Genomic DNA, 27,100 nt, shown 5'->3' with positions numbered 1-27,100 from the left:
TTTTTTTTAATAATCTCTTGTAAGTGGACTTTTGTATTGTCTTGATGTTTTTTCTCTTTACGAGTCGTCAGCGCCGCTCGCCGCCGGCCTCCTCCCCGCGTAGTTTTAAGTAGGTTTTATCAAATGTGACGGAATCATGGTTATTTCACGAATTGAAGTTATTTAGCTGTAAGTTTAGATTACGGTTCAGTATTCGCATCAAACGCCGACTGCTTCGATCCAAATTTTATTACTGTAGATGCATTTTTTAGTTTAGTGGAATGTTTTAAATTTTCTTTTCGGGAGGCGACCGACGGCGACCGGCCACAATTAGATTAGCGGGTAGCATACTGGCGTAGTACAAATGTGTGAGTGGGGGAGAGATACATACGGTACTTTTGTGTGTGTGCGTCGCGTATCTAGGAGCCGCTTTTGATTGGTCGATTGTCGCAGTGACGTGCGATCGCAGGGTCGCCGTATCCGGGTGGGAGTTTGGTGTGACGATTTAATTTTTAAAGATTTAATTCTTTTTATCCGTGCACTGGTTAAATTGTCATACTAACGGGTACGTATGCATCGCTCGCGTGCGCTCCAGCCTCTGACTGTATTCGTATATTTGGTTGTGATCTATCGGGCTCGTTGTTCTGTAACGTTATCGGAGACTGTCGGGGAGCATCGGAAACTAGTCATCGACAGAGGTTGATACAGATTTTGCTCAGGGAAAGTGGTTTATTATTTGGACACACTCGTACTGCCCGTTTGTCAACAGTATCTAATTTAGATTGTAGTTTTCGTTAGGTTTTATATACTTTATAGTGAGTTCTGCGGGCGCAAGCCCGGGCGAGGCCCGAGTGCAATCTGTCAATCTCTTGCGATTCGTTGTAGAGCGTTAGTTGTCTCATCGGAATAACTTAGTGATATTTACTAAAACTTTTTATATTACAAAAAAAATTGGACCACTGCATAGTTGAATCTACGCTTATTTTTGTCCTCTCCATCGGAATTATATATAATTTTTAAATATTTTTTATTCACTATATATTATTATTATTATGATTATTATGTATATCAAACGATAGGTGCTGTTGTATTTAATTTTAATGTTACTAACGCGATTGTGATAGGGATACGTCTCTCTCGAATGAAATGTTTACAAAATGAGCCAAATCATGTAAAAGGGTATATTTGAATTATTACTTTTAGGATAATCGTGTCGAAATGAAGTTTTGTATCATACAAATTTTACTACTGACGCTGTATAATTTTTCTAAGTACAGATAGATTATAAAATCATATCATGATAACCTTGTTCTTTGACTTTTGTAAATTAATGTAGAATTTTAAGAATTTAGCCCGCGCCCGCTGGATGTGCTCCCTCGCGAAGTGACGCACAAAGTTTGTGTGCATTATATACGATATACGATATACGATATAGCGGCGGGTGCGACGAGTCGCCCGCGGCGGGAGCGCCTCGAGCGCGCCCTCGCTACAGAATATATTCGTTTGTATTGTGCCGGGTGATAAGTATTTTTGCATTTATCCGTGTTGTCGGAACGTATTCGTATAGCATAATACTTTGCACCTGTCGCTGACTAGCAACGAAGGCCTTAAAATGTACCACTCATGTGTCTATTCATTGTACCTGTTGATGAGATTTGGCTTAGAATATTGTTTAAATTATACGCAGTTAAAAAAAGTGTATGCGCATAAATAAATATGTTATTTATAATTATTGTCACGGTTGCGTTGATGCGGTCGAGTCGAGGCTATATATTGATCATTTCTTACATACATAGTTCTTCGCGTTGGACGCGGCGTTCGTGACGCGTCGTTTGTAATGCACTTTAACAAACGTCGCGTTACGGACGCGCGTTTCACGCGCCTGTTAATAGTTTAGAGACGATTTACACAGAATAAAGTACACGTCAGCTAGCCGCGCTTCCAATGACGCAGTATTGTAACAAACCAATAGATGCGCGTATGTCGCGATGCATAACGAGAGCTTTATATAACAAGTTTATCTTATTTGTAGTAAGACATGTGATCTCTTTATTTTTAATAGAATTTTGATGGACAATTTTACTTAATAGATCTAGCGGTGTGTAGTATTCGAAATAGGGATGTAATCGCACATTTTAATTATATTTCCACTGTGTATAATTTCTCACAAAACTGATGCCCTCCAAGAAAATTTTTGACAAGCTTGCATCGTTGAAACCCTACATTTGTGTTATTCGACATTCATTCCGTTTGGAAGGACACTTTTGTGTACATATTTGTATTATAACTTTTTTAATGTGTAAATATGTTGTGTTTTGTTTTTTTTTTAAATTCCCCGGTTATCATTGTGACGTATTCTTTTTTTGATTGTAAATTTGAACGCAGTTTCAACGATGCAATATCTATTCGATACCGCAAGGAGCCTTCAAAAGTCTGTATATTTATTTTGTAAATATGTAATTTCGATAACAATTAATGCTAGACAACGAGCGAGCCGTTGCATAACAGCCGTTTGGACTTCTGCGCACACTAGCAGTTACGTAAACGACTTAGGAACATTGCATGATGGCAACACTCGATATTCGAAAATTTGCTAACAAAACTCCCTTTATCATTTTAACAATATTTATCAAGACATTATACACCCAATTTGAACGAATTAATTGTATAATTAGCTGATTTACTACACTAAAATTTGATTTTGATTTGACGCAGCTGTCAACTTGACAGATGTTCGCGTGTCTATGGTTGCCATCGTGACATTAGCGATGCATTGGCGTTAAACACGTTTGGCACAACATGTCTAAATCGATTTGGAGCGAGCCACAGCCTTGCACTAGCCTCGAATAAGGTGTATCTAACAGACATTCCACAGGCCCTATCGAATTAGCTCAATACAAAAGACTGTATGAGACTTTAACAAAGATAAATATCATAATAATGAGAAAAAATAAATATTTTCTGAAGCACCTTAACGACTTTACAAAACGTGTTTTATGGTGATTTAATGATAAGATCGCAATGTTTAACTCACTAGTATGTAAGGACAAATGCTTTACGTCACTGTGATAGACAATACAAATATAGCTGAGAGAACACCATAGGCATTTATGGGAAATTTATGAAATCGTCTTATGAGATATGGAATGTAATGTACCTTACTCTCAGTTGTAATGCTGACGGTACTCTATTTTTGTGGCATCTTTTGTTATACTTGGATTTTCGAATGTTTTTCTCACTGCGAGTGGGTATCTCACTACACCCTTTCTCATGTTTTTTACCAAAGTTTCTACCAGTATTTATAGATTTTAATATCGTAAAATTTTATCCTTGTGAAACGTGTTCACCTCGTAATTTTGAGCGGAACTAAAATGTCAAAAGCGAATTATGTCTCCATAAAAAAAGATCGCGATATTTTTTAAGTGGTTTATTCTGATGTTGCAACATAGCGTATCGTCAGCAAATTGAAAAAAAAAAGTACAAATCGTATGTGCAGAAGTTTCGCGGCTCGAGTGTTCGAGTTGAGCGGTGAGGGGGTGCGTGTGCGCGTGTGTGCGTGACTGTGCTGCGTGTGTGTGTGTGCGGCCCGCGTCTCGCTGCTCTGTTTGTTGACACATTATGTATATTTGAATGAATCAAATTATAAGAGAATATGAATTTTATTTTGAGTTTTATTTCAACAGTTTACTGGTTATACCCTTTCATTGGACTTTTCTAACCATAGAATCGAATTTTTTTAGAGTGTTACACGGAAATTTTTAAAATTTTCTGTTTGTTGACTACTTCATTTTCTTGGATATTTAGATCTTGTACCTAACATGAGCAAGTAAAGTACGAAAAATTGAGGTATCATGAAAGCTAATACAAGAAGGACAATATGAAATAAAATTAAATCCTAATATCCTTTATAACAATTATACGATACTATTGCATGGAGATTGGAAACCAATAAAACAATCACAGCTACTAAATCTAAAATCTATTTATAAAATATCTTATTTATATATATTTAAAGACAACATCCTTAAAGCTCTCCACTGTCTGTATTTCTAAGGTAACAGGGCATTGCAACCAATTAGCCATGAGCTCTTCTGAGTAACCTAACAGGAAGTACATTTTGGTTGGTGACACAGCTCTTCTTATAATAGCCGCCACGCGTATATGGTTGAATTGCCGTTTAATGATTATCTGAAAACAATATAAATCACTTGTTAATAACCAAACAAGAAAAATTAAAGTATTAATAAAGAAATCCTAAAGTAATATAGCCGAAGAGTTTCTTTCTTTGAATGCAAAAATTCTTTAATTGTTAGATATGCTCCTGATCCTTAAGTGCGATAGGTGAATATAACAAGAAGAAGCTAGGATGGACTAATAATGGTTGTTTCATAGCAATTAAAAGATGAAACTTTATCTGTAACCACTGCACTAGTCTGTAAATTTTACAGTTTAATAGCTGTTCAACACACTACAACACATTTAAATTAAACAGAGTTTGAAAACTATTGTAGTCTAAAAATCTCTTTGATTCCATTATAATGTAGTGTCTCTTTTATACATAATAACTCAATTTATTTCAGAAAATAAATTAAATATAGCTCACTTCACTACAAACGAGTCCATGCCAAGTGCCATTCATAAACCTTCTGATGAAATCATCCTCCAATGCTGTTTCTGATCGACGCATACCATCCTTCAAGTTAGCTGCAAAATCCAAGAGTTCAAAAGTAATTTATAATATTAAAATAAATATATAACATTCTGACTTTGCCCAGAATACCACCGATATATGACTATAGAATTTATCACAAAATAAAAAAAAACTTTTACCTTTTAGTTTTTTCTTAATATAAATTTCCATAATTGTTTAAAAGTTACAACTGACATTATTTTTATTATACAAAATAAATTAATCATTTAAATAAACATAAATATAGTCTACACAGTACAAAACAATGAATAGAAGGCAAGCAAGGTGAGGTACTATTCACATAATAACAGTAATGAAGATAGTTTACAGCAGAAACATTCTCAAAAATTACTCACAGGTATTCCAAGAATTCCATGTCTTTCTGTGAGCTATATAATGAGGTGGGTTTGCCATCTCATAAGTAAGGGGTCTGTCTCGTTTCTTTGTTATTCTGTATTTTCCTGATACAACGCGACATAATGCCGATGAAGTGTGGAACTGTGAAGCTAATATTGGCGACTTTGGGGCTATACACGATGCATTCTGAAAAAAAGTACTTTTATGTAACCTTTCACGGAGATTTATATCGTACATGGCATTGTTGTTAGAATTATTGAAATTAACAATAAGTGAAAGATAGAATATAAATATCAGAACATGAAACTATATTTAAATGGCTCTTATCAAAAGTACTGGAAATGCAAGATTTATCCAATGCACATCATCATTTAAATCTGAAACTCACTTGCACCAATTTTATAATAGAAGAATTCATAGCTTGAAACACAAATAAGATATATTATTTAAAACATAACCTAATTGCTTGATATTACGAGAATGACAGTTTGCACTTTGCAATAGATAGTTGACATTGACGTTTGACATGAGATTATACGGCCTCAAGTCTTTCTGTAAATGTAATTTTATTCATTCACATTTCAATTAAACAATATTATGATATTCAAATAAAATAATAATTATAATAAATGTTAAGTAGATCACTATAGATAAATAAAAAATTCTAACCATAATACATATATCAATACAAACAAAAATTTGCAAAAGTTTTTCAATAGTAAATCCTAATTATTCTTAAATAATTTTGGGAGGCATTAAAAGATATTGTATTGATTGAATTCATTTAGAAAAGTAATTAATACTATTTTAAATTAAAAACAGGGCAGTAAAATTTAATAGGTCTTAGCATTAAACCAAGTGTTTATTTCCATATTATTACTCTGTACCAATTACTGTAAGCACAATGAAATTATGGATAGGAACGTTATTTATTTTATGTACTATGTATAAATGTGAAGGTGAGTTAAGAAGGTGTAAGTTTTGTCTTTACATTCGCATAAGCTATTTTTATAGCGATATTCTGTTATTACATGTTTATTAACTATATAAAAATATATTTACCAACATAAAATTTTATCAATATTCAGCTGAGGATATTTTCGAGATCGAAAAACCTCGCAGAGCCGTTGTCGATGATATTTTGAAAAAAATCAATAAGATATCTTCAGAATCAATGAGCAATGCTGACAACACGGACAAAGAAGATATGTTGCGTTCAATAGAAATAAAATTGAGAAAGGCTGCAATACCATTGGGTAGAAAGGGAGAAAAATATGTTAATTTAATAATGCGAGGCTTAAGAGCTGGGACTACTGTTAAAAAACCTCTTAGTTCAATCAATTTGGAAAATACTTCAAAAGATAGTTTTAACAATGGTAAGCAAGAAAACTATTTAAAAGATAATATGCGGTGATGCCAACAATTAATAAATATTTTCATCTGTTGAAGGTAAAAATAAAAATGATCTACGAAGTTCGCGCAATGCCTTGATTGATTTTATAATGCAGAAAATTAATAGGATATCACAAGAATCTCTAAATAACGTAACAAGTAAAGACGAGAAGGAAAAAATATTAAAATCAATAGAAAGTAGGTTTAGAAACGTATCTCTACCATTGGGAGAAAAGGGAAGTAAATTAATTAATTTAATTATGAAGGGAATTCGTACTTATAAAAAAAATGATTTGAAAGGCGAGAACACAGTTTCTGAAGACAAAAGGAGATCGGGTAAGTAGATACTTTCTAGTAAAAAATTAGCTAGGCATTTTATAAAATATTTAACGAAGTGTTACATCAGTAGGTATGTCTTTAACAATAAAAAGTTAACAAACTATGAAAAATACATAGCTATTTACCTATTAAAAAAACAGTCAATATTTGACAGCATTCTTTCTAACGAATAAAGCCCTTAAGTAAAAGAAAATAAACTGATTTCAATAACAATTTCGAAATCAAAGCATCCCATACCTTCACATCATGTCTACTGATGGTAATACACTCGTAATATTGTATAGAAGATACATTGGATTGCAAATATCTAATCAATTTTAAAAACAGCCCATGTTCAGAAAAAAGACAGCCCAGAAGACTCACGAAATGCAATGATTGAATTTATATTGAAGAAAATCAATCAAATATCAATGGAATCGTACCACACCAATGATCAAGAAACTCGATTCAATTCGGTTGAAGACAATTTACGCAAAGCAGCAGAGCCGCTTGGAGAAAAGGGATTAAAATATATCAATTTAATAATGAAGGCAATACGATCTACCAACAAAAATATCAGTACAAATAATGACAATAATTCTTTATCTGCTGAAATTAACGAAGTAGTAGATGAAGCTTTTAAACTGAATTATAATGTATTGAAAATGAATGAAGGTAATACACGACTAAAAAGACAGGCAATCCAAAATATAGCGAGAGCAATAGAAAAAGTTATGAGGAAGCATCAACCAAAACAATACGACGAAATTATTGAAAATATCAAAATGAAAACATTTGAATTTATGAAGCGGAACGATATCCTCAAAAATAATCATGATATTAAATTGATAAGTGATCTTATGGTTGACAGTATAAACTTAGCTGGAAAAAATATTATAAAACAAAGAGCTACAAATGAAAACACTACAAATTATCCCGTTTTAGATGTAGACACTGACTTCCTAGCTCCATACAATAATGAAATATCCAGTCAAACAAAATTATTGTGCAAGAGCGCAGTTGAAAGGACTTGCGCCAATATTAGAAATATGAATATCTTAAAGTGTACTTATATGGAGGAGCGAATCCCATTATATAAGCTTTGTGATGGAAAATATGACTGTTCAGACAGATCTGATGAAAAGCGTTGTGCTCAACAAGGTTTGCTGAGTTTTTTACTTTAACAACCACAATTTCATCTACAGCATAAAATAATCAGATAGATAGTTTTCCACATATCTTGCAACGTAAAGTTTAAACGTCATTTATTTTTATAATCATTCAATTAAAAGCTACATAATTGAAAATTTACATAATATACAAAATAAATTCGTGACACTTAGACCACTTTAATAAATTCGTAAGAATGGACTAAATAAAATTACAAAGCATAATATGTTCTCGAAATGAGAAAACGATAACAATTTAGATCATATTTTTCATTATATTCGATAGCGAAAAATTTTATGAGGATGTACATTTTTGTTAGTTGGATTTGACTCCACTTGGATAAGCATAATATCTTTTAACAATTTGAAAAAGTAATCTCCGGGTGGGCCTGGGGCGAGCAGTTGGTTAATACAAGTATAAAGTTTTCGTATGTGTTTGCACACCATGTAACACAATTTCCCTCTAACGTCTTGACCGATTTTTATGAGAATTTTTGCATTGTAGGTAGAAGTGAGAATAGGTGACAGTTACTTTTTTACCTTAAGGCCCAAAGTGACATATTAGCAAAACAATGTTAATCGGATCGACTAGTGTCTATATAAAATAAATTAAATTTATTTTCAGCTACGGAGAGAGTCCGTTATGCCCATAGCGTTTTGATTGCGTTGGATATTTCCTTAGAAAACGATTGTTTGATGACTGATATTAACGAAAAAATCCTTTCAAAACAGAACTTAATTCTACGAGACGTACTTAGAGCACAATTAAATTTTATTGATAAATATAAAATGGAAAATGTATCCATTTCCGACATTGATAGCAAGCTATCTAAGAATTTTATTCGATCTCCCATTAAAGAAATAACTGATGTTATTGGTACATTGACAAAGGCTCTAGACAAAGCGTTATGTTCTCGAAATGACATTAAAAGTGATCACAACTTACGAAGATACAATGAAATATTTGAAGAAGATGTAGACTTACCCAAAGAGACAAAAGAAAAATGGCCTCCTGAAGCCTGCTCTTGCAAAGACGAAACCTGTTCAAACTGTACCAGTTACTGTAAACGGATTTGCTGGCATAGAAATAGTTTAACTCACTGGAACTGTGACTCCGTAAATGATACGTCAGTGACATCTTTAAATGTACTTTGTGATGGCAAATATGACTGCTACGACGAATCTGATGAAAAGGAATGCTTCTCAGGTTGTAGACATGAATTGCAAACTGTAATAAAAAGCAAAGTAAATTTGTATTATTAAAACCATTTTTTTCACAAACATTCGCTTTTCAGATAACGTACACGGTAAATTTGAGGCTCATAAAATATTCACTGAATTAACGGACTCATTAAAATTAAAGGCTGCTAAAGATTACAAAAGAGAAAAAAATAAAGTATGGACTCTTGTAAACACACTATCCAGTCTTGAAAAGCTGAGCTTGAATTCAAACCCGAATCCAACAACACTAAAAGAACATAGAGACAAATGTTTCGAACTGATAGAAGCAATATATTCAGATGTTATTAAGCACACGTCATACGCATACGAGGCAGAAGACGTGTATATTTTCCTTTTATCTGTGAACCAGCAACTAGGAGCGATACTCAAACGCATCGGTACTGGTAATAAGAAGATTATATCCGATAGTTGCTTCTGCAGAAAGGGCAAATGCGCGGCAACTTTTTGCACGAGGCGATGCCAGAAAGCCTGTGTCATTGAACCGAAGCTTACGCGATACCTTTGTGAGAATGACAATAAATCTATAGACATTGAGAATATTTGTGATGGTAAATCTGACTGTCCCCAACAGGACGACGAGACACGGTGTAGTAAAGGCAAGCTATCTTCTTAACCTTCTAACATTTTATTTGTATTTATTTCTATTCTTTTCACATGAATGTTGGATGAAATTTATTTAAGAATATGTTTATATAAGAGAAAGCATATAAATTTACCAATTACGTTAATAGCACAAATATTTCTATGGTTTATAGATATTTGTCGAAGCCACCATATAACAATGTTACAACACAAAGTTCAAGATGTAGGTATAAAACAAAAGGGAACAGCAATGGGTGAGCTGCTGACTACGTGGAAAACAAAGGTTTGAAATTGCGTATTTACTTGCCAATTACTTTTGCAAAGTAGAGCTCTTCTATTCATTTAAATTGTACTCGACACATATGCCAATTATATTTCGTAATATAACTATCTTATAAGCAGTTCGCACGACGAGAAAAGCCTAATATAATTAATTCTTCACTAGCTTTGCGACCACGGTTGCGACCGATGATCTTTTCGCCTTCCGTGGGTAGTCAGGGATTAAAAGTATTCCATGTCCTTTCACTCAAACTGTCTCTGTATCAAATATCATTCAAATCAGTTATGTGGCTTAGGCGTGAAGAAGAGATAGATAGGCAAAGTTATTTTAGAGTAGGGATTTTAATGCCATTCCTACTATTATATATGAAAAAATATACTTTTAATGATTTCTATGTCCATAGGTTCTTGCAACACTGAAAGTTGCTGAAAAATCTGGGAGGCCCGCGCGAAGAATATTGAAAGACTTGGTTAAAGAGATGCTACAAGATTTAGTGTTAACATACGGTTCCGTTGAGGAGTACAGACGCAAAAACAACAACTACGCTGTCCAAGAATTCACTGATATCGCGGAAACTATCGTAGATACCCTGCGGTCGTGTGATAAATAAATTCTCTCATTAAATTCTCATTTATTTTAGTTTCTACAGGCCTATCGTATACAAAAATTTTGATTTTAAACGATTTAAAAGACAGAATTTCTGTCACGTACATAAATGTTTTTTTTTTCGTTTATTGAGATTTGAAGGATGTTTATAATACTTTAATATGTATGCATTCTTTAATATAGTACAATAACAAACACAACGTTGTAATATCATATACTGATTGATTATTGAAATATCTACTGCATTTGTTGTTTTAAAGGTGGAGCAATGGAGATTTAAAATGTAAGTTTTAAATATAATAACTACCTAATTTTACCTACAAAAGACCAAACCGCTTTCAAATTGGCAAAATTAGACATATTTTACTAAACATATTTAACTGGGATTTAAAGGAAAGCACCAACATTCAAATAAAAAAAAAGAACAACCTAAATCAGTTTATCCAGTCGAAACTTCTGAGATAACAAGCCTACTAATTTTATCAAGTAGGCTGTAAAATGCTAATTTTTGTAATTACTTCTGCTATATATTTATATGAGTTTAATATTTCAGGTATCATAAAATACTCATTTTGTTCTGGGCGTATTACATTGTTTACGTTCTAACAGCATCCTTTTCTTGGTTAAAAGACGATAAATCTTACGACTACATTGTCGGGATAACAGTGTATAACCAGCCAATATGCACTGGAGCTATTGTTACCATGTACACGGTAATTACTTCTGCAAACCCCTTGGAAAAATATTTGAGAAGAAGGAGAAAAATGAGAGTTCACACTGTAGGCTACAAACATTATAATTCAGTGCCACAACGCGTATACTCAATTTACGGAGACCAAGCGTATAGAAAGAAGCAGTGGGTACAGATCGGTTACGACCAAACGCACACCACTGTACACGATCTGATACTCATAACATTGAGAAGAGCTATATATGTGTATAAAAAATACAGAGGTCCGAGATACGCGAATTTACCTTTCGTAAATTCTATATTTTACGCGCCGTTGAAAGCTACAGGTTGGGTGGTAGCCGGTTTTGGATATATAGACAAACGCCATGTTCAATCCAATACTCGCCTAGAAGTTACAAAACTGTCCGGTAATTTGGTTGACTGTGATGAATGGATGCCCCGAGAGTGGGGACATTTCATCTGTATAACCGACGATGACGACTTGCGTCGTATTCCGTCTGGCGGTCCCCTTATATTAGATAAAGGTGCACCAGTAGTATATGGTATCGCCAGCTTCTCGCTGAAGAAAGGAAACGAGACCATTCTAGTTTTTACTAATTTGAAAAAATATCGAAACGGTTTAACAGGATATACACCTAACAGGACAAGATTAAGATAGATAACAATGATGTTAATTATATACTCCCTGTACTGCTAACATACTAAATAAAACAAAATAATAAGACAAATTTTATTTACAAGAAAGAAAGAAGGAAGAAAGCTAGAAATAATATAAATATGATTGTAAGGTCTCATTTATGACTTAACATAATCACCCGTGATAATAACTTAATTCATTACTAGCTGGCCCCGCGGTTTCACCCGCGTAAGTCCGTATCCCGTAGGAATATCGGGATAAAAATTTGCCTTATATATTATTCCAGTTGTCCAGCTGTCTACGTACCAAATTTAACTCCAATCGGTTCAGTAGATTTTGAATGAAAGAGCAACAAACACACACTTCCTTACAAACTTTCGCATTTTGAATATTAGTAGGATTTGTTATGAATCGATTATAAATTAACTATTTATATTGTTTGAAATTAAAGAAGAAGCTTAGTTATCAGTAAAGAATTAGAATTTCTGTTTTCTTTTAAAAAAAAGGAATGAATCCCATATGTCCTTGTCCCACCTGCACCTGTAACGATGATATTTCCGTTAATTTCTGGTGAGTCGATTAAAATTATCAATTTAACATTTTGGTATTATCTGTGTAATGAGTCATGTGGTGTACTTAAATGTTACAAGAGTGGTTCTGCTATCAGTTGGTTTACAAACGTAGCGCAGAATGGCAGGTGAGTCTGATGAATTATATTGATAACGTATCATACTAGAACTTACCATACACTCAAAGCAATGACCTGATTTTTATTGCCTATTCGTTTTGTGACAGATCTTCCTTAGAAAAAAAATATTTAAAAAGTTAATTACGTTCGGGATTTTTTTAACGTATATTCTTAATTAAAAAGAACTTTTAACGGACTAAAAATGTAAGATAGTGTATATGTTTTTTTGAACTGTTTTTAAAAGGAATGAATTATTTAGGTATTTAATGCGACGCGCGCATGAAAATGTTGGTTTCAGTTAAGCCTAACGTCAATACGTCAATATTATCGCAGTTTATTTATTGTGTAATTTATGCACAGGTATTATTATTGACGTGGTACACAGCATTATCCATCCTATTTTAATGTAACATTGTTTAAATTCCTGTAAATGAATTTCATAAACACTAGCGAGGACAACATGCTCACGCGCAAGTAGTTGATCCTTTTGTTCTAGAACATTTGCGTTAACAAAGCCTTATAAAGAGTGCACATATAGTCATCTAATTCTGTTAAATATAAGATTTACAATTAACCTCTTAAATGGGTATAAAACTGCGGTTACAATAACGATGTTAACAAAACGTTTGAATCGAAATTTTATACCTTTTTATTATTTTTATTGCCGTGAAATATTGGATAATGCTATGATTTTACCTACTTTTATTCTTGATAGTCACGTCCTAATTTAAAAAAGGTAAAGTCGATAAAATTATACGTACATATGCATATGTAGGTATAGTTTTATCAACTGCTGCACCGTGAATAGATATTTGTGAAATTTTTCAAGGAAAAAGATTATACTTCACAAAATTACAAGAAGTGTCTGTTTAATCGCAATTTAGTAGATATAATTATTTATCAGTTTCATGTTAAAAATAACCATCAATTAAATAGATAAGTTTTATCAAGGAGCGGTCATTGTTCTTATCTTTTATCGTCTAAAAAGATTGTGTTTGTTTAGAATAAGTGGAAAATAAAAAGGATATTTATATTGTGAGTAATTGATGACAAATAGAGTCCACACGTATTTTCCTAAATCAAAAGTAGTAATGTAGATGTAAGTATCTGTTTAGAACAAAAAAGTAATAAAGATAATTAATAAAGTAATTTGTGTTTAAAAATGCTTCTTCAATAAATAGTACCTAGGTAACCAAATATTTTGTATACAGACAGATATCACGGCTATGGGCGCCCTCCACACGGTTACCCCCCCGGGCCACCCGGTTCGGGCCACCCTTACCCCCCATTTCCCCCGGGTCCCAACGTAGTGTTTTACCCAGTACACCCCGCATACTTCTACCCCCACGCCCCACCCCCTCCCAATGTAGCAGATCCTGGAATCGAAGTGGCAGTTATTGATGACGGTCCCACCATGCCTGGAGAAACCGTTGAATTACCTTACAGTAAGTTTAAACTAGCAATTTTGAACGTGATTATGCTATTTGACCAATACGATCGTTTCAATTTTACCAGCTCAATATCAAACGATCCTATTGGACGATGGATTAGCTGTCTATATCTATCACGTTTCAGGATTGGTAGAAAAAGGATGGTTTAGCATTGGCAAACAATCGTCCCTCTTTTGTGTTCAAATTCTTGATGAATATCGGTATGTTTGATTTCTTTAAAAAAATCAGGTCAAGAGCTTTAAAGTGGTACGATTGTAAGTATATGTTGCAAAATAAAGAGATGACACTAATATATTTTGCTATTGGGCCATAACTGTATTTTAATTTATTAATAATGAGTGAATGATTAATTTTGTGGTCGATGAAAAACTTAACTGTAAATTTACTAACGACCGCAGTAATTTTGCATTAATTGAACGTTAGATTCATTTCAAAATATATTGGCATCGCTATTCATTTCGTTTTTCTCATCATTCTTCTTTTTATTAAATAATAATCACGTAAATCTCAAACAAGACTCTGCAAGTGTTATCTCTTTTAGCTTTTAGTATTTGTCAGCCAATGTTGGGCCAATCCTCTCTATGGTTTCCCATCCTTTACCCTGCCCAGGTTCTGCTATATTCTTCCTAAATTAGATTGAAACTAAATCTTTTAAAACATTTGGTATTAAATGATGTCACCATATAGAGTTTTGGCCATTGCTTTTTGTTGTTTTGCAATATGTCCGAATATATTTTGCGATAATGATATCAATGTGAAATATTTGATAAACACATTTATCTAAGTATTTGTACGAATGATAGTGATTTTTGTTATATCCTGTCTTTAGATATTAAATTTTAATATAATAATGTTTAATTACAACAAAAACATACAAATTGATATGTAAAATAAGTCGAAATATTTGTATTTTTAACAAAAGATTCAACCACCTTCAAACTGTCTAAAACAAATTTAAATGGAACTACACGGAAGGCATCAACCAGCTTTCAAATAAAAAAATAAATATCAAAATCGGTTCACCCAGTCGAAAGTTCTTAATTAACATATAGAAAATAACAACAGTCGAATTAAGAACCTCCTCCTGTTTTTGAACTTGGTTAAAAACTATTTCACTATCATGTTTCAATAATATCACAACAATGAATCGTCGGATTGGTGTCCTCGACTCGTATCTGTTTTAACTTTGTAAAATGTAACCAAAACTTCCCCAGATTTAAATTGTAGAATATACTAATATCGAGTCATTGATTGATCACATCCCAAGATCACATACTTATTTCGACCTTCCACCACCATCTCTGATACCGAACTTAAATTTTCCAGGTACATACCGTTGGGTCCCAGCTTGTTTAAGCCAGAGGAGCATCCCCATGGGAGCTTTGAGGGTCGGCAATGATGCAGATGGAGAACCCATCTACGCGGGCAGAGCGCACCACAACGGGGACTTGTTGCCCGCCAAGGTGATCCCAGCTAAGAATGTGGCTTACGTCTGCTATGGAGGAGAGGAGGTCCTTGTGGATCAGTTTGAGGTTAGTTTTAAGCATCTTTCGAACACTTTAATGAAAAAAAATTACCAATAGTATGTTACGGTTAAAATTAATTATTTTTGAATATGTATTAAATTATTTTTAAAACCAGGAGAATAATAAAAAGGTTAATTCTTAAGCGACGTTACACCTTTCCTAGGAACCTACAAATAAATCACAAAACCTCATTTATTACAGGTGCTAGTACCAGCTATGTTCTCCTGGCAGTTCTCTACGGGAGGCAGCGTGCCTCCCGGCGCGGTGGAAGCCGGCGTCACTGCTGATGGAGAGAAACTTTACTATGGCAGAGTCACGCACGACGGCTGCACTACCCCTGGCAAGGTGAGATTGGGGGAAATTGTTTCTTATTGAAATTGTAATAAGAGCCAAATTTGTTCGAAAATATCACGAAAATAGTAGAGCGCTTTATTCATTTATTTAATTCTACTTTAAAAGAGCAATTTAGGATAAGTTTATGTTTAAAACCTCAATATAGCATTTCATAAATCTACAAAAATATGAATAGAATAAAAATGGTTAACCATCTTGTGATTTGTGTACGCTTTTAGAATTACATCCTCTCCTTAATTTATTCCTGACGGGCTGAGCGCGCCAATACGTTTGCGCATGCATTCAATTCAATACAAAATTCAAATTCTTTAAATAAAGTATTACCTTTATGTTATGGGGAATGTTGCCTAGGTCTTATATAACACAAATGTTTCGTAAAATCCGTTCGATTTTGAATTCGATTTGAAAAATTCTTTCACCATTGGATAGCTGCAACTTCACTGAGTGACATATGCTATGTATGGACCACGGGCGAAGCCGGTGCGCACAGCTAGTCGAATATTTGTCGTCATATTTGTAGTATAAATATACTCAAACCAATTTCAGATCCAAGAAAGCCATGGAGTATGCTACTATCCCTTCGACGGTGAAGAGAGGAGCTCCGCTGAATACGAGGCCCTTGTGCTGATGTAAATTTAGTTCTAATGTCATGTTTAACAGTCGCCATTTGAAAATAAGTACAAGGTATTGTTTTAATTTATGTACGACTTATTTATTTGAACAGCCAGTAATGCTTAACAGTATCTGTCAGTCATTTTAGCTGTTTTGTTGCTCTTTGTATGAAAATATACGTTTATTTATAAAATTTTGTTTTATTTTCTTACATTTTCCCCATTTATTAGGGCAAAGAAGCTTGTGCGTTGTGAAGCGCTACCACCCGTGGCCATTTTCAGAGGCCTTGCACATCCACAAATGGATTGGAAAGTTATGAGATGTATGGGAAAAAGAAAGAATGGAATAGGATACGGTCCTTCGTCTAACCCACACTTTGAATTCTAATGCTACTATCGTCTATATCACGCCGATTTTCTCTGGGAATGTTTGCCTGCTTTGCTCCGGTGTGAGTTTGTCCAATTCATGCCGAAGCGTAGATTTATTCAAAATATAAGGTAATTAAAGAATTTATTCTAAGACGGTGGAGAAAATTTTAATACGTTAAATTGAATTGAATATTCAACATAACAAAGTTTTTTGCATATTTTGTGTACTGAATCACAATACAGTTAGCAGTGTTTGTGTATCTCTAGATGGAAAAGCCGGGCTTAAAGCAATATAATTGAAATGAAAATTAATATTGACATAGTGATAAAGTATACCTTTATTAACTAACACTGATTCATCACCTTTCGGAGCTTATAATTGCAACAGTTTAAAAGAGCCTCGGTATTAATAATGTATTTTATTATATATAAATAATAAGTTGTTTCTTCAATACTCTTATCGACTATACTTCACCGAACACAATATATCCTATATTGTGTTAGACGATAGAATTAAACCTTCTATTTAAAAATTACAGCGATTTTAATGCCAATATGGATGAGGATTTAAATTTTTCGGTCTATAACCAACACCTTCGTTAGAAGAGCCCTAGTAAGAAGCTAGTTCTAATAAGGCTGATAAATATTGTTAATCAAATAAACAATATTTTATGCACTCTGTTATTGGTTTCACCTATTCTCATGCATTTATAGACACCTGACAAATCGATTAGCAAAGTATAGTATCGTCGTAATAAAATGTACGTAGGCGTTGCTATTTTTAAATAACGATAAAAAATCAAGGCTTCGTCTTGCTCAGTATTCACTCAAACACAATTGTTGTTTTGGGTTGCACGTAGAGTTTACTGATTAAGAACGACTACAATAATATTAAATAATATTTATCGCTCGTGTTTTTATTTGTAACAATGATAAATGTGATTTTGTTTGTGATGCTGGGTAAGTCATATTTACGGATTGTGATTTTATTTAGTAAGGCTAAATTTTGTTTTATTTGTAATAAAAAGTATAGTTTGCTTAAAATAGACTATTTTGCTTTAAGATAATCATTAAAAATATATAATTATATTAGCAAGACATAAATCACTGATAGATTAATTTAAACGTCGTGTCTTATATCCCGAGGCAATACCTACATTTTCCTACAGTAGACTTTTTTATGTTATTTCAATGATTACTAATTGTTAAGCACGACCAGAGAAATAATGCTAAGCCTACGTTTCTATTAAATAAATATCAAAACTTTAAAAATCATTGACTCCTTCCAAATCACTAATTAGGAGTTCAATTTTTAGATTTTCTTACTTGAAAATATTGATATTGAATTGGGTTATATCTTAAAAATAAAAAATATAATGTGTATGACTAAGTTTCGCATTGTGCAATGTCGCAAATGAAACATGAGCCCGAATTGACAATAACAATAACTTACCAACTATATAAACATAAATACATTTCTGGTTATGTAAATTCTAATGTAAACAGAGTTAGCCATTTACATACATGTATTGCTAATTTTATATTGCATTTAAGCTCTATAAAATAAGTCCAGTGATAGACTAGCATTATAATAAATACATTTGTCTATTATTACTTGTGTATATGCTGTAAACAGTCCACAAATATTGGCACTTTGTAATTAGATACCTTTATCCATTTTTTCTATAGTACAATGCACAAATGTACAAAAAAACATATTATTTTATTTCTATTGCCCTCAATACCTGCTGACAAGCAATTTCCTTTTTTGGGCTTATGCATCTGAATCTTATCTGTCTTCCTGTCGTGTGCAATATCTATAATTATCAATATATTTTTTTTATTCAGTGCTAGGCACAGCGAAAACGGATCTAGCTGGCGAATGTAACCTGGCTGGCTTCTATTTTGAACTGGGCTGCACTCCAGTCCCTCCAGCTGATAACACTACGATCTGCCCTGAAGCTTTCACCTGCCCAGACTTACACCCCGACCCTAGCATGTGCTATTACAGGTGAATAAAATGTTACTGAACTGAATACTTCACTTACTTAGCCCTTCATATAAGAAGATACGTAAATAACGAAAATGCTAAACGGATAATGACTTTCCTTTATATTTGAGTTGTACTTTAATCCAATCCTACTAATATTATAAACGCGAAAAATTTTAAGTATGGATGGACGTATGTATGTATGTAGGGATGTTTCTGTTTCTCTTACACACAAAAACTGCTGAACTGATTGCAATGTAATTTGGTTTGTAGATAGCTGGACAACTGGAATAACACATAGGCAACTTTTTATCCCGATATTCCAACGGGATACAGACTTACGCGGGTGTAACTGCGGAGCGGAGCTTGTATCTATAATTATAATAAAATATAATAGTTTAAAAAAAACTATAAAACACGCTTTAACAAAAATCATATTTTGCAAATTGAAAACTGGAATAATTTTATCAAATTAGTGTATTGTCATCGGTCCTCAATAAATCTACAAAGTTTGAACGAAATCTGGCCGTTTAAAGTGGGTCAAAATCGCGCCCAAAGAAGTCAGTTACAAACAAACAAACATACAAATAAACAAACATACAGGTGAAGCTAATAAAAAGCGTGTAAAAAGATGTGGACTTTACTTTTTCGGTTCTTTTCTGTGATATTTTAACGTCGGATGCTAGATATTCTATTTTTAATAGGAAAATATATTATAAAGTTCTATAAAATACAAAATAACTAATATACAAAATAGTAGCTGTATAATATTATAACAATAAAGGATATAAAAGTAATATTGACAGGTTTTAATTGATATCTTAGGCAATTAATTATTCTGTTCCTTCATGAAAGCAAATCGATTCAATAAACAATAACATTTAATATAACATTATCCTTCAGTTTCAATGTTTTAGCGGAAAAGATGTCAAACAAACCTTGTGATAATGACCTTTTAAGTCCAAGAAAAGATGTTTTGTTTGACAAGGTGTAAAATAAACAGTAAACGATGCAAAAACGTGGGTTGTGGCCTTTTGTGCGATCATTCGGAAAGACCGTTACCTTCGCGCTATATAAATTTAAAGTTTTTTGTTGTTGTTCTGCATGACATTCATATATCCATTGAAAAGTCCATCTAAAATAAGAAACTATTGTTATAATTGTGATTACTGAAAGAAGTAACCTAATTGCAGGAAAAGAGAATACATGTTTTATTTCAATTTCCATTTATTTCATCAATAAAAAATGTATAAATTTACAAGAGATTACATTACTGAATCGATTTGGCAAGATTTTATGTACTTTTATAATAACGTAGGTAAAAGTGTGCAAGAAATTTGCTGCGCCAAAAACGCGTACCTCAAATTTAGAAATATATTACATAACTAATCTAGGTATATCTATATTATAAAGAGGAAAGATTTGTATGTAAGAACACACACAAACTACTGGATCGATTTAAAAAGTTCTGACCATCAGAAAGCTGCAACTTCACTGAGTTTCATACATATGTACCATGGCCGAAGCCGGGTCGATCAGCTAGTCATTAGTATGTTACATTACTTTTGGATTCACTTAAGATTTGATATGTATGTGAAAAGAGTCGATGTAAACTACTTAAATCATAAATAAAGCGTTTTTCATGGAGCCAAATAATAAAACAGTTTTATGAGTTAGATAATATTCTATAAAACTCAAAAGAAACAAATCCCATTCCAGAGGAAAACCATACGCTGATCGCTCCACCATACCTCAGGTCGCCATCAACAACCCATGCTCGCAAGCCTGCAGCTGCAGCACATCTGGCGGGCCACAATTCGATTGCGCCGCCGTCGACTGCGTGGAGATATTTGACACAGATAAGGAGCAGCAATGTATCAACACCTTCGAATTAGACTCGTGCTGTAGTACCGGCACAGTTTGTGGTGAGTCCGAGTTAATTGCTCATGCAATACATGTGCCCAATATAAAACACAATACTCAAGTATTGACCTTTTCGCAGTCAATTAAAATTGCGGAATGAATAAACGTTATGGCTATATACTTATTACATAGATATATTATTTTAATACATCTTGAACACGAAAAACTTTCGTAACATGGTGTGCAAATATTTCTTTATCTCCCATAATCGTGACTAGAGCTAACTAATTCTTAGTGACCCGTTCTCCTTCAATAATAATAAAGACAAACTGTTCTTTTAACTGATGCTCTAAGTAAATTAATCCTATCCATTTGTAGTATAAAGGTGGATGACCGTTCGAATAAACCATTATGTTAGTCGAAGAAGTCAAATTTTATATAGTCTGCCTTTGCATGTTACATCATCTGTAGTTCCAATGATATGTACTTTTTTATTCTTATTATTCTATACTTAACTGTTTCTTTCCTTTATGGCTGCGACTATTTTAGTGTGCACCATATTTCTATAGTGTTATTAAATGATGCTACAATGAACAATAAAATCTACGTGAGTGGCATGGTAAACACAATGTTTGTCGGAAATGTAGACGGTCCATTGTTTCACGGAATATTTATACAATCATTTCCTAGATTGCGGGTTATAAAATTGTATGAATATTGATCGACCTCAATAATAGGATATGATGAGCTAAATACCTTCTATTTTGTGGGAAATATAACTAGATGTCTGTCTGTTTGTTTTTGTAGAGATACTTTTATTATCTATAGATAGTTTATGAGATTTTTTTGAGTTTATTAGGAAAGAAGGAAGAAGTTTATATTATGTGGATTACATGAAGTTGAAAAATAAGTAAATAATAATATTTATTTTATTTTCTTCTATGTTACAGGTAAAGATGAAATCGCCAAGCTGAAGACGTGTGAAGTTGACGGTCAGACGTACATGGAGGGTCAAACTTTCGAACCAAAGAACACCCGAAAAAGTTGCATATGTACCGCGCAATGGAACGGTACCACTGACAATCCGTCGTATTGTAGAGATATCAATTGCGGATTGGAAATCCATTATCAAGATAAAATATTCGATAATTGCGCACCTGTGTTCGCTGGAAATATGAGAAGTTGCCCTATTGCTTTCCAATGTCGTGAGTATTCAATAGTTTTCTTGAAATAACATACGTATTAGAAAATTTATATAGCCAAATTCAATTACCATAATTCCCTTTAATAATTACAAGTATTTAAGGTTGTTATCGTTGCTGTTAATGTTATCTCTGAACCTACAATACCGATCTTGAAAATATTCATAAGGTGAAAACATTTTTATGAGCAACTATAAGCTATTATTTAATATTTTTTATTACTTTCATCTTGTCTCCTCCGATTCATTTTAATAACTTTAATATACATATGATGATTTTTTAAGCTGCATTCAAGATACCCTAAAACTCCCTTACAGCGTCATCGTCTTCGAAGGTGATACGTGGTCTGAACATACGCAGCATCAGCGAGCAGTGTTCCTTCGGCAATGTAACTCTGTCAGTGGGAGACGAGGTCACAGTGGAGGACAAATGTACCAAATGCTCTTGTGATGTACCGCCATTTGTATCTTGTTCCAGAAAAACCGCATGTTACGAATAATTTATACACGATTCTCTCTCTTATTTTTACATGAGACTCTGTAAACTTCGTTGCCTACGTGTATATTTAAAAATATTTCCATTACAGCTGATTTATGTTTAACGTCGTTTAAACCTTTCCCAGTCTCAAATATTTAATAATCATAATTATTAGCCAAATTGGTCCATCCATCATCAATTTTTATGCGAGAAGTTATAAGATTTGTATTACCCACTAATAATATTTCTTGAATTCATAAAAAACATCTTCTATATATTTTTCCAGATTGTTTTATATTAATAGAAGCTTATCGTTTGGCGTGTGTGATTTATAGATTTCAATTTTACGGAACAAATTGAATGCATGTAATTGTAATTAGTAATTCGATTCAAATTGTAGTTGAATAAAGCTTGTTTATTTATACGCAATTATAGAAACTAACAAAATTCTCATAAAGCAGTTTTAACTATGGGCACATATAACATAATACTTATACTTTATGGTCATATTAAATTTACTTAAAGAGTCAACTCTAATTTAATTTTCATCTCTCTTAATTTTTCTAAACATTAAGGGTTAAAATAAAACAAATCTTCGTATTCATGACATTTAATTGATATATTTATAAAAGTGTAAATATAGGTACTTGATAATCTCATTAGTCTTAACATTTTATAGGATTACATCTTCACTTATAAATTAACTTAATTCTACTTAAGGTTATTTACAATTATGTACACAGCCTTATGAACCTTCATAAATAGTTATAAGATAATGTTGTGACGATTTATTTACAAAACTTTAAGTACTTAAACTAGCAATAAAATTAATTTGATACAAGACAATACTATTTTTCATATTCACATAACCTAACCTATGAGATTCTAAATAGGAATCACTTATTAATTATTTGGCATTTACTTACAGAACTATGATATAAATGCTATATAAATTCGGTTATATCGAATATAATGTATTATATCTAATAAACATTTAAAATAAGAATTTATCTCAAGTGCATCTGTCACTTTAAATAAAAAAATGATATGATTTATCTTATCAAAGCACCAAGAGAACGTTATGATCTAAGACGGCCTTTAAATTTAAAAGTGGAAGAATACAAACATTTCTTCTTTACTATTTAAATAAACGAACACGCCAGTATTAAAGTAAAAAATAGGTTATAATGTAATTCGAAATTTTAAATTTGGAATGAAAGAATTAACAGTTTTATAACGTATAAGGAACATTTTAAGCGAAGCAAGCGAGCCCCAGTTCGATTCTGAACATTTGGTTATTCCTTCCGACATCTCTCACAGCTACGTCGAGTAACGGCAGTCTGTTTGGTTTATCCGTTTCGTATTGTACTATTGTCTTTGCCCAATCTTGATGTTTGTGCTATTGCATAAGCAGAAAATTATCATTTATTATTATCATTTTTGTTCATATATGAATAATTTAGTATTATAGAATACAGCAGATTCATTATTATGTATTTGCATGATGTCGGTCATTGATTTTTTTGGACTTTCTAGTACATTTCTGGTACGATTTCAAATCTAAATTCGTCAACGTTCGAAAATCTCTTTCAAGTTTAGAAATTAATTCATTTACACATTCTCTCATTCAGAACGAAAAAAAAAATTGGACAAATGAAAGCTTATTTTTTTGTGCATGTTTTATAGCATTGAAATTCTTTATAAATGAGAAATTTTGAAAGAATAGAAAAAAATAAAGATTCTAAAAATTAGTCCAGCCATTTCTTTAAAAAATGGTTCAAATCTAACCGTAAATTAACTTACTTGACATTCATCCAACAGAGCCGTATACCGCAAGCGATTATTCGCTTTGGGCAAAATCTCAGCGTCGTTGAAAGCCAACAACTTCAGGCCGTGCTTGTAATTCTTTGTCGCTGGGTCGTAATAGCCCACCGTGTTCTTGCAGTGTAACGTTACGTTCTGCGCCGCGCTCACTGAGAGCAGCTGTAAGTACGTGAGCTGGCTGTGGTCCGCTTTGTAGGATATCTGTGGAGAATATTAGGATACTATACTATAAATCTGGTTTTAAATGACAAGAAGTTTTAGAGAGAGGAACGCTACAAATTGGGAATAACGGAGCTTTCTAAAAATAATATTTAAATGGTTGCAATATTTCTTTTTTTTTATCAACTAGTAGTCCGCAACGGCTTCATTCTTGATTCATTTTGTCTCTCCATAAGAACCTTACTTTTTAAATAAGGTAAATAAAAGATTTATCAAAAAGTCAAGATGGCGATTTTTATTTATAGGGCAGCGCTTGTCTACGATTTTTCCCGATGGTAAGCTAAGACATGGCTTCTGCGCTTGAAGACGCCTGTATAGTACGCGTTGGAGAACACAAGACTCAGAAAACATATACACGTCTCATTCCAATCAACAAATCAAAAAATCAATGTCAAATCAAAATGTATAGGTCATCCTATACAAAAATTCTTATCTTTCCTGTTTATAATCGTAACAAGACGGAGAAAGATATATAATGAAGAATATTGTTTAAGTCAATTCTGAACAAATGGAACTTGTGAATAAACCGATGTAAAATTTAAATTTAGCAGGTAAATATGAAATTCTGATGGTATACCGTAAACCCGTCTTCCATTTCGCTCAGCCAGGCCTCATTGCGACCGTGATGTGTGAGGTCTTTGGACTCCATGGGTTTGGGGAACACGCAGCTGGCGCCGGTGTCCATGTCGCAGTGCACCAGGATTGCGTCGTTGGTGTCGCCACCGTTCGGGTCGATCCAGTACTGACCTAAAGGAATTGCAAGGATTTTTGAAATTAAATTATTTTTAATGGTTTTAGTTTTAGTAGGTATTAATAATTTAGTAGCAGGCATTTTGGACCTTTAGAGTTTTAGAGTTGAGAATTCTTTTTTTATGTCATTTCGGGCTGAGCTGAGCTGGTGGTTCGCCTGATAATAAACGATCACCACCGCTTTCAGTGAATGCGCTGCCAGCTTTTAAGGGGAAAGGAATAAGGACAGAATTGACGACTGGACAGAAGGTATGAACTGGGAAGGAAAAGGAAACAGGTCCGGCTCCCCAAATGCATGCTAATATGCTAATATTTCACGCCGGTGTGTGGTACTTCACCGGTGCAACCCGGCCCAATTCGTACCGAAGCGTGCTCGACAGAAAAACAAAAAGACGCATATAATAAACACATAATAAATTTACAGTTTCTTACCGCTGCTAAATTCAGGATGATGATATTTAATGTCCCCACAAGTCTTCGCCGGAGCTTCCTTAGAGCCGTCCGGTCGCAGGAACTTATCGAGAGACACTTTGAGCCGTTCGTACGCTTTCATAACTATTTGTTTCCTTTCGGCGAGAGGCAGGTCGTCTTTGAAGAAACGGGGAGGTATGTTCGGATCGTCGCCCAGAGGGTCTGGACCTTTCACTGAACCTTTATAGAAGATGTTAACAAACGTTTTATTAAGGAAAATCATGTAATTTCATATGGGTATGTGGGTAAAAACATTAATTTATTAAAATAATTAAATACAGAATAGTCGTCACAGTAATTAAGAAGAGCCATAGACAGATTAACTTCAAGGAATGTTGTACAAAGCAGAGTAAGAAATATGAATTTCTTACGAAAATTTAACGTATTTTTTTATTTTTAAATCCTTATTACCAAACTCATAACTGACCTTGTTGTAACATAGCAGCAATAGCAGCGGCGTCATAAGCCAGTCCCTCACCAGGAGGTCCGGGAGGTCCCGGTGGCCCAGCGACCCCTGGGGTCCCGTGCCGTCCCGGCTCTCCGGGAGGTCCGCGGGCCCCAGAAGGTCCTTGAGTTCCTTGAGGCCCTGGGCTACCATCTCTACCAGGTGGACCTAAAATGTGATATGCAGGATAGTCGATAGCAATTTCAAAGCACCATCAGAGACTGAAGGCAATCTCTATATTGCAATAAAATAAATAAGGATGTTATTTTTAAGTAAGTCGTTTGAAATATATTCAGTTATTTCATTTTTTTTATGGAATTCGATTCATTAGTATCATGATTTTAATTGAAATTTATTTTTTATTTTCACTTTGATCAAACTCATCTCACCCCGACTCCCTGCGTCCCCGTCCTTCCCGGGTGGCCCCATGGGCCCGGGCAGGCCCCGGTCCCCGGCCCGTCCCGGTGCACCAACAACTCCGGGCAGGCCGGGCAGCCCCGCATGCCCCTTGGCCCCGTCCGCCCCCGCCTCACCCCTCTCGCCTTTGGCTCCGTCGAACCCGGGCAGTCCCTGTTTGCCGGATGGACCTAAATAGATGAATAAGATATATATTGAAATTCAAGAGATTGGACTAAAATATATATTTAATCATACATAAAATTTTAAGAAATTGAACTGCAAGACAATATTTTAAAACTGATTGCTATAGTTATAAGCAAAATATGGTATGGTTTTACAAAAGTGAAGATTGTACCCTGCTTTGCAAATTATAATAATGCTGTTCATTGTTACCGTCCAAGTAAGGAATCTCATTGCCGTAATAGTTATGACTTTCTTTTCATGGATCTGTTTTATTTTTGTTATAACAATTGCATACACATTTTGCTCACCTGGAGGTCCTTCAATTCCGGGTGGTC

The 27,100-nt window shown here is 33.7% G+C and overlaps 5 protein-coding genes across 5 annotated transcripts in view; 3 read left to right on the top strand and 2 right to left on the bottom strand.

Moving 5' to 3' along the window:
- Window positions 1-3,941: 3,941 nt before the first annotated feature.
- On the bottom strand, window positions 3,942-5,519 carry LOC119837050 (28S ribosomal protein S24, mitochondrial). The gene is made up of 4 exons (XM_038362541.1): window positions 5,415-5,519; window positions 5,026-5,212; window positions 4,583-4,683; window positions 3,942-4,167 (listed from the first exon to the last, which is right to left on the bottom strand). The coding sequence occupies exons 1-4, from the start codon at window positions 5,442-5,444 to the stop codon at window positions 3,979-3,981; spliced, it is 507 nt and encodes a 168-aa protein (XP_038218469.1). The 5' UTR covers window positions 5,445-5,519; the 3' UTR covers window positions 3,942-3,978.
- A 3,175-nt stretch (window positions 5,520-8,694) lies between these two features.
- Window positions 8,695-10,629, top strand: LOC119839067. The gene is made up of 4 exons (XM_038365256.1): window positions 8,695-9,112; window positions 9,201-9,743; window positions 9,903-10,012; window positions 10,413-10,629. The coding sequence occupies exons 1-4, from the start codon at window positions 8,695-8,697 to the stop codon at window positions 10,617-10,619; spliced, it is 1,278 nt and encodes a 425-aa protein (XP_038221184.1). The 3' UTR covers window positions 10,620-10,629.
- A 1,949-nt stretch (window positions 10,630-12,578) lies between these two features.
- LOC119837607 lies at window positions 12,579-16,754 on the top strand. Its single transcript, XM_038363263.1, has 4 exons — window positions 12,579-12,640; window positions 15,409-15,614; window positions 15,810-15,953; window positions 16,509-16,754. The coding sequence occupies exons 1-4, from the start codon at window positions 12,634-12,636 to the stop codon at window positions 16,593-16,595; spliced, it is 444 nt and encodes a 147-aa protein (XP_038219191.1). The 5' UTR covers window positions 12,579-12,633; the 3' UTR covers window positions 16,596-16,754.
- Window positions 16,755-17,746: 992 nt separating this feature from the next.
- On the top strand, window positions 17,747-23,314 carry LOC119839471. The gene is made up of 5 exons (XM_038365742.1): window positions 17,747-17,902; window positions 18,791-18,953; window positions 20,652-20,857; window positions 21,746-22,000; window positions 22,315-23,314. The coding sequence occupies exons 1-5, from the start codon at window positions 17,872-17,874 to the stop codon at window positions 22,494-22,496; spliced, it is 837 nt and encodes a 278-aa protein (XP_038221670.1). The 5' UTR covers window positions 17,747-17,871; the 3' UTR covers window positions 22,497-23,314.
- Window positions 23,315-23,675: 361 nt separating this feature from the next.
- The window catches only part of LOC119839064 (collagen alpha-1(I) chain-like), a 16,065-nt gene continuing 12,640 nt past the window's right edge, over window positions 23,676-27,100 (bottom strand). The window contains 7 exon segments of the mRNA XM_038365242.1: window positions 23,676-23,873; window positions 24,278-24,499; window positions 25,095-25,264; window positions 25,700-25,918; window positions 26,166-26,351; window positions 26,573-26,770; window positions 27,074-27,098. Of these exon segments, the coding sequence (XP_038221170.1) occupies window positions 23,727-23,873; window positions 24,278-24,499; window positions 25,095-25,264; window positions 25,700-25,918; window positions 26,166-26,351; window positions 26,573-26,770; window positions 27,074-27,098 (1,167 nt within the window). The 3' untranslated portion in view covers window positions 23,676-23,726.

The sequence above is a fragment of the Zerene cesonia genome, chromosome 3, assembly GCF_012273895.1.
Source record: "Zerene cesonia ecotype Mississippi chromosome 3, Zerene_cesonia_1.1, whole genome shotgun sequence".
NCBI classification, from domain to species: Eukaryota; Metazoa; Arthropoda; class Insecta; order Lepidoptera; family Pieridae; genus Zerene; species Zerene cesonia.
The sequence above is the reverse complement of the archived record's forward strand: the minus strand, read 5'-3'. Positions and strand labels throughout refer to the sequence as shown.